General features: G+C 47.4%; 2 protein-coding genes across 3 annotated transcripts; both read left to right on the forward strand.

The window, feature by feature from the left end:
• The first annotated feature begins 182 nt into the window (after positions 1–182).
• On the forward strand, positions 183–3,657 carry lyve1b (lymphatic vessel endothelial hyaluronic receptor 1b). Of its 2 annotated transcripts, none has more exons than XM_011607626.2 (6): positions 183–1,108; positions 1,309–1,474; positions 1,682–1,779; positions 1,910–2,263; positions 2,854–2,932; positions 3,143–3,657. In XM_011607626.2, exons 1-6 carry the CDS (start codon positions 1,039–1,041, stop codon positions 3,306–3,308), a joined length of 933 nt encoding a protein of 310 aa, XP_011605928.2. In that variant the 5' UTR covers positions 183–1,038; the 3' UTR covers positions 3,309–3,657. The 2 variants fall into 2 exon arrangements, with proteins under 2 accessions (XP_011605928.2, XP_003967773.2); XM_003967724.3 differs by having other exon boundaries at positions 913–1,108; positions 1,682–1,821.
• Positions 3,658–8,625: 4,968 nt separating this feature from the next.
• rlig1 (RNA 5'-phosphate and 3'-OH ligase 1) lies at positions 8,626–11,480 on the forward strand. Its single transcript, XM_003967767.3, has 7 exons — positions 8,626–9,176; positions 9,519–9,636; positions 9,800–9,895; positions 9,969–10,085; positions 10,186–10,383; positions 10,498–10,667; positions 10,743–11,480. The coding sequence occupies exons 1-7, from the start codon at positions 9,087–9,089 to the stop codon at positions 10,926–10,928; spliced, it is 975 nt and encodes a 324-aa protein (XP_003967816.1). The 5' UTR covers positions 8,626–9,086; the 3' UTR covers positions 10,929–11,480.
• Positions 11,481–11,880: the final 400 nt, after the last annotated feature.

An 11,880-nucleotide genomic window follows, 5' to 3' on the forward strand; every position in this document is an offset into this window, starting at 1 on the left:
CAACTTAACTGAGGAGTTTACTCAAGAATCTGGTCTCTTCTTGGTGAGGAGGAACCAACACGAAAGCTGCTCTGCTCGCTCCCAACGGACTCAGTAAGAGGAGGATGGAGGAAGGACAGTCTGATAAGATGCCAGGAACAGCAGAACACACCCAGAAATATGGTGACAGAAGCAGCGCAGGATGTAAAGCTGAGCTTCACCAAGCTGCTCTCCAGCTTCCTGCACAACAGGAAGTCAGAAACACTCGGACTCCACCCACCCCAGCAATGACGGACGATCAAGAACATTCTGCACCTTCTGCAGATGCTTCCAGTGATGCTGAAATTACCCTCTAAAGCGCTGAATGCTAATGCTAACCACGCCCAGGTGACCCTGTGCACAACAGGACGTGCACCATACGGAGAGATTCATGTTCTTTGGCTTCGGTCCACCTGCTGAGTCAGCAGAGGCAGGAAGACAGTGGCCCCCATCACAGGCCATAAGTCCTAGAACTGGTACTGATTCTAGATCCGCCAGTCAGCACATCCCGGTCTCGGAGTCATCATCCCTTCAGGACTGATCCGACGGAGGTTACAGAGCAGAAGAACCTATCATTGTAAAATCCTTCCTGGCTGAATCCTTCTGGGCCTGGGAGGGATCAAGACGACACCTTTGTTCTGATGACTCAGCGTAAGGTGCTGACCCAGCAACCCGCTTTGACCCAGTAACCCAGTCGGAACGTTTGAAGGTGTTTGTGCCTAGCAAGAACGTGAGCGCGTTCTCTATATTCAAACGTTAGCGACTCGCAGGGTGAGAGAGTCACTCTCAATATTTCCTGTCACGCTGCTTCATTACCCAATCACTGATTTTAGCTCATTATAAATCCTCTATTTTACCCTCTTTGGCTGTGGATCTGAGCTTTATCTCACCAAAGGGCATCCGGCAGATATGACCCCCCCCCACTTCCTGTTTCCTCGTCACATCACTTGTTTTTTCCCTCTCTGCTAAGCTGGCATCATTTAGCTCTTCGCCTTCTCCAGTGATGTGGATCTAATAACCATGGCCAGAGTTCAGCTTTTTCTTCATCTCCTTCTCTTGTTTGCACCAAACCTTCTGCATCCTGTCAAAGGTGAGTGGTTTCAGTCCCGCTGGGGCTGTAAAGAGGATTTTACAGATTTTTTACAGATTTTTACAGATTTTTAAAGGAATGAATGATCTCATGACAGAAGAACGGAAGCATCATGCGTCCGTTAATGAGATATTTTGCTACTCAGAACCAAGCGTGCGTTTCCAACGTGCATTTTTCTCTTTTTACCCAAATGTCTGCAGCCCGGCCCCAGAGTCCCGGGGCTGCAGGAGTCTTCCTGCTCCCCGAGGGAGGAGAATACAGCTTCAGCCTCAGCGATGCCGGAGCCGCCTGCCTGCAGCTGAACGCCACCATCGCCAGCAGAGCCCAGGTGGAGCGAGCGCTGCAGCTCGGGCTGGAGACGTGCAGGTAGGCAGACAGCACCTGCATCATTCAGGAGAACACGGAGGCCTCCGGGGTTCAGAGGGGCATTCTGATGGCACATGGGGTCCATTCTGGGGGTCCCACCAGCTCCAGAACCACAGCTTTGAGGATAGAACCCAGCCCGAGGGTCTATTGATTGTCCTGGTGCCGCTGCTCCTCCTGATGAAGGGTTAAAGCCTGGTCTCCTCTCAGGTTTGGCTGGACGGCCGATCGGATCGCCGTCGTCCCCCGGCTGACCGCCGACACCAAGTGCGGGAAAGGCAGAACCGGCGTGGTGCCGTGGGCAACGAGTGAGGACCAGAAGTTCGCCGTTTTCTGCTTCGATGCATCTGGTGCTGTGCGGTCGTGAAGCCCGTCTGCTGCTGGTTTTGGGGGTTTTTGTCCATTTTCACTGAATCTTCGGTTCCTCCCATCTCGCAGATTTAGAGTTCAGTTCGGACCGGCCAACGGCGCCTCCTCGGAGCGCCACAGATTCTTCCACGCTGACGTCGCTGCTGCAGACCTCAACAGCCACCGAGCCTCCGCTCACCTCCTGGACCGGGCCCCCGCCTCCGAGAACAAGCACAGCCCCCGTTGCTCCCCCGACCCAGGCCTTCACTCTGCTCCTCCAGGCAGCAACCTCCACCTCCGGGAAGGCCTCGTCCACCCGCCATCCCACATCTGCGTCCCAGCCGACCACCTCCTCGGCTGCTCTCGTCAGTTCGGCCTTTTCCACTTCTGTCCAACAGAACCTGTCCATGTTCTCAACAAACGCCCCCAAAGCTTCACTGGCAGGTACGCCGCCTCACCTGGAACATTCTTGTCATCAAAGAGTATTTTTTCCTTCCTCAGCAATCGGAAAAGCATCAAGAACCACTTTAAAATATTGAAATAACTATGAACGGATGCGCCACTGAACGGCCACGAGTTGTTTTTGGCAACTGCTTTTCTGCTGCCACTGATGCTCCTCTGCATGAACCACAGCGACTTCCTTTATTCTTAGAATCAGAAATGCGAGCGCTGCTTCAAGGGCGACGCTCAGCTCCTGTCTCCCGCTCAGCTGAGCTGTTTGTCTTCTTCAGACACAAAATGGCTTTGGCCTGAATCACGGGAGTCATTAGAGACTAAACTCAGCAAGATTCATCTATAAACAGTGATTAACTGAGAATGGTGAGAACGAGGAGCTCCAAACACACAGAGCCTCACACACAAGCTGGCGTTAGCGACCCCCCCCCCCGCCCCCCCCCCACACACACACACACAAACGCTGGGATGCTTGATAGAAAGTATCATTTGCAGATAAACTGGCTCCAGACAGGAAGTGAAACAATCCAAGCATCCTGCTGAGGCCCCAGAACAGCCTAAAGTTGTCATTCGTCCTCCAGATCTCCCGACAGCGCTCATCATCCTGGCCAGCATCCTGATGCTCCTGGTGGTGGCTGCCGTCCTCTGGTGCTACAAAGTGTGAGTCTTTTCAGACCCGTCCGTCAACCGTGAGCACAAGCGTGCGTTAGGATGACATTAGCACTCCTCAGAAATCAGCCTTTGACTCTCAGGGGGAGGGCGTGGCTTCACCACCGATATCAGACAGAATGATGACCAGTCATGAGGATCAGTTGCTGGAAAATCTTTTTCTTTTTTATTTGAAGAGCTTTTGTTTGTTTGTTTCTTCAGATCGTGGCCAAAGGGGCAGCCGGACGACTGCGTCGAGACCGAGATGTGGAAGCACAGCGACAGCGAGGTGGACCTCAGCCGTGCACAGGAGGAGGAATCGGACAGGAAGTGTTTGGGTGACATCACACTGGGCATGGATCCCGAGTCCAGGATGACTTTAGAGTAGATCGTAGTTTAAACAGACAGATTCCAAACCCATTTAGGAATGGGGCATTTATTCTTTTTATTTATTCTTTTTAAAAGGGGGTTCTCTTCTTAGTACAAGAAGTTAGTACAAATACTAAATTGTAGGTACTGGCATCTTTGAGCTTCACTCAGTGTACAGGAAATTAAAATGTTTCATGCTAAGCTGCTGCATTAGAAATTAAATAACATAGTTTACAAACTGGACAAATAGTGAGTAAATGCTATTATAATTTTGAATTGTTTGTGCTTAATGTTGCCTGTTTGTAATGAATTTACTATTTTTGATGTTCTATCAGTATTCTGTGATTAAAATTGAATATTGGATTCAATGATTTCCCAGGATGATCAATCAATCTTTATCAATCAATCTTTATTTATATAGCGTCTTATACAATCAAAATTGTTTCAAGGCGCTTTCCAGAATCCCAGAGCCTGACCCCAGACAAGCAACAGTGGCAAGGAAAAACTCCCCTTTAACAGGAAGAAACCTTGAGCAGGACCAGGCTCATGTAGGGGGACCCTCCTGCTGATGGCCGGCTGGGTAAAGAGAGAGGAGAGGTGGGAGGACAGGTAGAGGATAGGATAGGTAGGAGAGGAGAGGGGTAGAGGAGAGGAGGGGTAGAGTGAAGGGGAGGTAGAGGAGAGGAGAAGGAGGAGGAGGAGAAAGAGGAGAGGAAAGAAGAGGAGAGGGAGAGGAAAAGGAGAAGGAGAGGAGAGGAGAGGAGAGGAGAGGAGAGGAGAGGAGAGGAGAGGAGAGGAGAGGAGAGGAGAGGGAGAGGAGAGGAGAGGGAGAGGAGAGGCACAGAGCACAGAAACACACACAAAAAATATGCACAATCACTTCAACGGGGCCGGCGGTCATTATGCAGCTCCGATGGCAGTGATACCTGCAAATAAATAGAGGGGGGGGGGGGAAGCAGAAAAACTACACAAGAATCAGCATAACTAGTCTGCTTGATGAGGAGAGGAAAGGAGAGGAAAGGAGAGGAAACCATGACCCAGTGGAGTGACAGAGGCCTGTCAGGTGATCATGTTTCCGGACCCCGGCAGCCTCGGCCTATAACAGCATAACTAAGATGTGACCTAACGATTAGACGACCCCCTAAGTATGATAATTTGTCTGTCTATGATAGTAGCTGGAACTACTGAATTAGTAACAGTAAGCTTTTTCAAAGAGGTAGGTTTTGAGTCTGATCTTAAAAGTAGCGATGGAGTCAGCCTCCCGTACCTGGACAGGGAGCTGGTTCCAAAGCAGGGGGGCCTGGTAGCTAAATGCTCGGCCCCCCATTCTACTCCTAGAAACTCTGGGAACCACAAGTAGACCAGCATTCTGAGAGGGGAGCGGTCTATTGGGCTGATAGGGTATCACTAGCTCCTCCAGGTAGGATGGAGCTAGGCCTCTGAGGACCTTGTAGGTCAGAAGAAGGGTTTTAAAAGTTATTCTAAATTTAACGGGCAGCCAATGAAGCGACACCAGTACAGGAGTAATGTGATCTCTTTTGTCAATACCTGTCAGAACTCTGGCTGCAGCATTTTGGATCAACTGGAGGCTTCTTAAAGAGTTGTTTGGACACCCTGATAATAAGGAGTTACAGTAGTCCAGCCTGGAAGTAACAAATGCATGGACTAACTTTTCAGCGTCAGGCTGCATCAGTAGCTTCCTGATCTTTGAGATGTTCCTCAAGTGAAAAAAGGCACTTCTAGAGACTAATTTAATGTGTGAGTTGAAGGAGAGATTTTGATCAAAAGTTACTCCTAGATTCCTCACAGAGAGACTAGATGTTAATGAGATACCATCTAGAGTGATCATGTGATCTAATCTATCCCTGAGAGGTTCAGGACCAAACACCATGACCTCAGTTTTTCCTGGGTTAAGGAGGAGGAAATTTGAAGACATCCAGGACTTTATGTCTTTAAGACAGGTCTGAAGCTTCACTAACTTCTCTGTCTCCTCTGGTTTCATGGATAAATAAAGCTGAGTGTCATCAGCATAACAATGAAAATTTATCCCATGCTGCCGAATAATGTTCCCTAAGGGAAGCATGTACAATGTGAAGAGGATTGGTCCGAGTACGGAACCTTGAGGAACTCCATGGCTAACCCTACTGTATGAGGAGGGAACGCCGTGGACATGGGCAAACTGGTATCTATCAGATAAGTATGATCTAAACCAGTCTAGTGCTGTCCCTTTAATCCCAATCACATGTTCCAGTCTCTGTAACAGGATGCTATGATCAACTGTATCAAAAGCAGCACTGAGGTCCAGCAGAACCAGCATAGAAACCAGTCCATGATCGGAAGCTATGAGAAGATCATTAGTGACTTTAAGAAGTGCTGTTTCTGTGCTGTGGTGAGCTCTAAAGCCTGACTGAAACATCTCAAACAGGCTGTTCCTCTGCAGGTGCTCCAGTAACTGAGTCACCACCACCTTCTCTAGAACTTTAGAGATAAAAGGAAGGTTGGATATTGGCCTATAATTTGATAATACGTCAGGATCCAGTGATGGTTTTTTAAGCAACGGCTTAATCACTGCCACCTTGTAGGACCGGGGTACATAACCTGACACTAAAGAACCATTGATCTGGTCCGGGATAGAACTGCCTATCAATGGTAGAACATCCTTCAACAGGTGTGTTGGGATGGGATCTAAAAGACACATGGTGGTCTTGGATTTCTGAATTAGCGATGACGCCTCAGAAAAATATATAGGGCTGAAGGAGCTTAAGGGCTCGTTGGAGAACCTGTATGTTCCCACAGTCGGCACATCTGGTGATGGTCCAGTTGTTGGGATGGCCTGGTTAGCTTTCTCTCTGATAGCTAGAACTTTATCAGTGAAGAAGCTCATGAAGTCTTCACCACTAAGGGAAGAAGGGATACGTGGATCTAAAACACTGTGACTCTTGGTTAATTTGGCCACAGTGCTGAAGAGAAACCTGGGGTTGTTCTTATTTTCCTCAATCAAAGAAGAAAAATAAGCTGTTCTAGCCTTGCGAAGGGCCTTTTTGTAAACTAATAGACAGTCTTTCCAGGCTACATGGTAGCTGTCTATCTTACAGGAATGCCACTTCCTTTCCAGTCTTAGCACTTTCTGCTTGAGGGTCCTGATATGTGAATTATACCAGGGGGCACACCTCCTCTGATTTACTATTTTCTTTTTCAGGGGGGCAAAAGAATCAAGCGTGATTCTCAGTGAGGTTGTTGCACCTTCAGCAATAGAGTCGACCTCAGCAGGGCTAAGATTATAATGATTGATCCCTGGGGAAACACACAGTGGTCCTGGGATCAGCACAGGGATCACTTCCTTAAACCTAGCTACAGCATTATCTGAAAGACATCTGCTATAGTAAGACTTTGTTCTGAGCATAGAAGAATCCTTAATCATAAATGTAAAAGTGATCAAAGAGTGGTCTGACAGGACTGGGTTCTGAGGGAACACTGACACATGTTCTACCTCAACACCATAAGTCAGAACTAGATCTAGGGTGTGGTTAAAGCTGTGAGTTGGTTGGTTTATCTGCTGGAGGAAACCAACTGACTCAAGTAATGAAATGAAGCCATTTCTAAAGCTGTCGTTTATAACGTCCATATGGATGTTAAAGTCTCCAATGATAATGACTTTTTCCGTTCTAAGGACCAAGTCAGATAAGAAGTCAGAGAACTCAGACAGGAACTCTGAATGTGGCCCAGCAGGGGGCCGATATACAACTACAAACAGAAGTGGCTTTTCTGTCCTCCAGTTCAGATGAGTGATGCCAAGAGTCATGCTTTCAAATGAACTGAAGCTATGTTTTGGTCTGGGATTAATTAATAACTTGGAGTGATAGATTGCTGCCACTCCCCCTCCTCGACCAGTAACACGTGGAATATGATAATTAAGATGGGTAGGAGGAGTAGATTCATTTAAGCTCACATACTCCTCCTCCTGAAGCCAGGTCTCAGTAAAACAGAATAAATCAATGTGATGATCCGCTATCAGGTCGTGCACTAACAGGGATTTACACAAAAGAGATCTAATATTTAACAGTCCACACTTAATTGTGATATTAGTTTCTCCAACTTGTGCTTCAGTATTAATTTTAATAAGATTTTGGTGATTGACCGCTCCCCTGCTCTGTGCTTGGTGAACTTTTAACCGTGGAACAGAGACTACCTCTATAGTGTTAAATATGTTATTGTTGGTGGATGAGGGTTCTAAGGAAGCAGCAGAGGTGTGTAAGACCACAACTCTGCATCCTGGTCTGGACCCTGGATTGTCAGGTCACTTTGGGTCTCATAAAATTAGCCAAGTTACTAGAAATGAGAGAGGCACCATCTCGTGTGGGATGGATACCGTCTCTCCTAATCAGACCAGGTTTTCCCCAAAAGGTGCTCCAATAGTCTATAAAGGCCACCTGGTTATCGGGGCACCACCGTGACAGCCAGCGACGAAGCGATGACATGCGGCTAAACATCTCATCGCTGGCCAGATTGGGGAGGGGACCAGAGAATGCTACGGAGTCCGACATCGTTTTTGCGTAGTTACACACCGACTTCAAGTTAATTTTAGTGACCTCCGACTGACGAAGCCGGGTGTCGTTGGCTCCGACGTGAATAATAACTTTACCAAATTTACGATTACGTCTCGCCAGCAGCCGTAAATTTGCTTCTATGTCGCCCGCTCTGGCCCCCGGAATGCACCTAACTATGGTCGCTGGAGTCGGCTTCACGTAGCGCAAAACAGAGTCTCCAATTACCAGGGTCGGTTTCTCGGCGGGTGTGTCGCCGAGTGGGGAAAAGCGGTTAGCCACGGGAAGCGGTTGGTGGTGCACCGTGGGCCTTTGTTTTGGGCTACGCTTCCTACGAACCGTCACCCAACCGCCCTGGCTAGCCGGCTGCTCGGCTGCTGCCGGGGGACCGCTAGCTGAAGCTACGCTAGGCGGCTCCGCAGCAGCTAGCTTACCCTGGCTACATGACGCAACTCCAGCTAACTCCAAGCTGCGGAACCGCGTCTCAAGCTCGCTAAGTCTCGCCTCCATAGCCGTAAATAAACTACACTTTCTGCACCTATTCCCTTCACTAAGGTTGGCAGAGGAGTAACTAAACATTTCACACTCTGAACAGACAAAGACACCGGGTGAAACAGACGGTGAGGCCATGCTAACGCTAGTGATCGGCGAAGCCCTGTATTTGTTTAATATGGGTTCTTACTGTTGATATCAGGTGACTAGAAAGTCTCAAGTGTTCAAAATTTTAAGTAAAGTGAATACAACACACCAAGTGTTCAATATTAAGTGAGTACAACACACCAAGTGTTCAATATTAAGTGAATACGGCACCCCGTGCACAATGCAACCAACGAACGCTAGAAGAGACAGGAAGTGACGCAATACTCACGCAATCTGGAGCACCCAGCTCATAAAATATACCTTTAGTTACCTTTAGTGTTCACAGTTCATGAAATACGGGGCTTCCCTGAAGAAATTTTGAGATAAATGAAATTGATTTATACATTTTGGCGAATTTGAATCGTTTGCAATTTAAATTACCCTACAACGATCATTGTTATTCCTATTATGACGGTAGAGGCGCTAATGAGTCATCTCATCGTTTGCTGCAAACAAAATTAACGAAGAAGAAGAAAAAACAGGAACAGAAGAAGAAGACATCACGTGACCGGAAAACTAAGATGAATTCCATACATTTTACTACTTCTTTCAGTTCTTTTCTACCGTGTTAAATGTTCGTGACTTGAGTGATTGGAACAGTCTAATAAGCCAAAATGAGACGTCTGGGCTCAGTTCAACAGAAGATACAGTGTGTTTTTGTGACTGAAGTGAAGGAAGAAACGTCTAGAAAGCGAGACGGTCAGGTGCGTCCAGCTGCTGAAACAGCAGCGCATCACAAGTTCGCTCCAATAATCTCGCCGTTTGCTCCTCTAAAGAACATTATGCTGATGTTTCTCCGTGTCTTGTCTTGTCAATGTGTTATACCCACGTCTTTGTTTTGGTGATTCAATCAAATCATGTGCATGTACGCGTTTAATTGTGTCGAGCTTTAAGATGATTAAATACACCGACATAATAAGGCATTAATGTTTTTGTTCTTATTATATTAACATTACACCACTAATCCTTGTATTATGTTGTACGTATATCACATTTTAAAACTGATGTTGTTCATATTAAGTTAAACATGTCTGTTCTCTTGTCAGCATTATCAGGTTGTTGCCACAGAAACCGTGAACCCTGTTGCTCTGGAGGCCAACATCGATTGTTCCATCGCCACTGAAAAACTAGACGGCACCTGCTGCTATATCACTGTCTTTGAAGGTCATTTGGTTTTTCTTTTTTGTTCTAAACATTTTTAAGAAAACCTCGTTTTCCGTCCTCTCCCTCTTCTTGATATAATAATCAGCGAGCTGGCTTTGACTTGCTTTGCTTCTTTGGTTTAGCTTGGCTGCAGCTGACCGACTTGCGTATGGTTTCTCTTTAGGACGCCCTCACCTCTGGGCTCGGCTCGACAGGAAACCCAACAAACAGGCGGAGAAAAGGTTCAGAAAGTATCAGCATTCTCACAGAAGTTGCAAAGGTGCCCCGCGATCAGCCCCAAAAGATGGCTGAAATATGGCTTCGTTTTCACCGAGCGCTGTTGTGGTCCTCAGGCTTCACATGGAACGTGGAAGAGGACTTCAAAGCGGTACCAGACACCTGGATTCCGGCCCACAGAGTCAAACATGCCAATGGTCACCCGCTGCCTGATGAGCACGGACACATCCCAGGTGAGGATCAAATGGTCCATGTCTGAATTGGGGTTTCAGAGATCCTGAGACACCACGTGGAGGTGCTGGAAGTCAAAGTTGTGTGTTTGTGCGTGTTCAGGCTGGGTCCCGGTGCAGAAGAACAACAAACAGTACTGCTGGCACTCATCCGTAGTGGACCACAAATCTGGAACGGCTCTTGTTCTCCGGCCCAGCGCAGATGATGGAGACAGTCTGGAGATCGCAGCCGTTCCTCTGGAGGATCTGATGGAACAAACGCTGGAGCTCATTGGAACCAATGTGAATGGAAACCCCTACGGTAATGTGAGGCTGGAAAACCTCTGGAACGTTCTCAATCGGGAGAAATTCAGATCAGGGGTCGGGATCGAACATCACATCCATGCAGTCCGATAACAACGTGTTGTTCTAACAGAGGTGGGGAGCAGGAAGCATCCTGTGCACTGCCTGGTTTCACACGGGAGTTTGGAAGTCAGAAATGCTCCTCCGGTGGACTTCCAGCAGCTGCGGTCCTGGTTCCAGGAGTGCCCGGAGGGCCGGGTGGAGGGCATCGTGTGGCACTGCAACGATGGCACGCTCATCAAGGTAGGCTGAGGTCGACCGGAGCGCTCTGAAACTGTTCCAGATCCCTTCTGCTGCTCAGGTGCTGCTCCTGTTCAGGTGCATCGACATCACCTGGGCCTGAGGTGGCCGGATGGGGACACGCGTCTCGCCAGCAGGCCGCTGGTGGTGCACGTCGACACGCCACTGGATGAGCACGGCGGCAGCGAGGACTTGTTCGCCTGCTTCTCCAGACTAAACGGACACACTTTCAGTCGGATGCGGGACGTTGAGTTTGACCCCTAAAACTGTGGAGTCGGAGAGAATCTTCCAGTTTCCCCCTGAACCTTGAGCACCTCACTGACCGCTGCCTCCTGGTTTTACCCATAATTCCAGATGGGTCCAGTCTCCATGTCAAAAATGGATATTTTGGCCTCAAAATGATGAAGAAACCGTGTAAATACTGAATTCTCCCGCCAATTAAGTGAACTTTTAATGTTTTGATCAGCTTGTGAAGCTACAGTTCTTTGGTTTTGTACATACATACAAAAGAATATAAAATACGGTGAAGCAACAACTAAAAGGATGTGAATAATAGTGAAAATGACCTAAAGGATTCCTGTGCCCAAATGGCCTCATGTACTCCTCAATGCGTGAGAGTTTGACTGTAAAGAACCTTCTGCATAACTGCAATAATGAAATGTGAGTTGTGTTAGCATGATAAACATGTTTGTATTAGGAAAACCTTTAAAACTCCCCAGTGGGCAACAAAGAGACGATGGCTTAGCACCAAATGTTTCATCTGATTACTTTAGTTGTGTTTAAAAACTGCATATTAAAGCAAAAACATTGACTTTACCGTGCATACTGTGGATTTTTACACTTTTAATCCTCGACCATGATTTGTTCGCAATCATTACTAATCCTTTGATTTGTGTCTTTGGTTGTGCACGCCATTCCCTGGGCTAGGTTAGCATTAGCATCAGCATTCAGGGGTTTAGAGGGTTTTACTGCAATATTTGGTCAAATATGATGATCTTTGATGTGCTGCTGAACATTAAAACCTTTGTGTCCAGATGTATTGAGAGTCAAGGTGGAATATTAAACACTTTTAATGGTTTTAAACTAGTCGGGGAGAGAGAGAGACCAAGCCAATAAGGCCAAAACCACATGAAAGCCTTTGATGTGTGTTTGAACATCCTGGAGCCTCAATGACGTTTGAATCACATCTTGTCTCTTCGCATATTTGTGGATCGGA

This window comes from Takifugu rubripes, chromosome 9, assembly GCF_901000725.2.
Source record: "Takifugu rubripes chromosome 9, fTakRub1.2, whole genome shotgun sequence".
Lineage (NCBI taxonomy): Eukaryota > Metazoa > Chordata > Actinopteri > Tetraodontiformes > Tetraodontidae > Takifugu > Takifugu rubripes.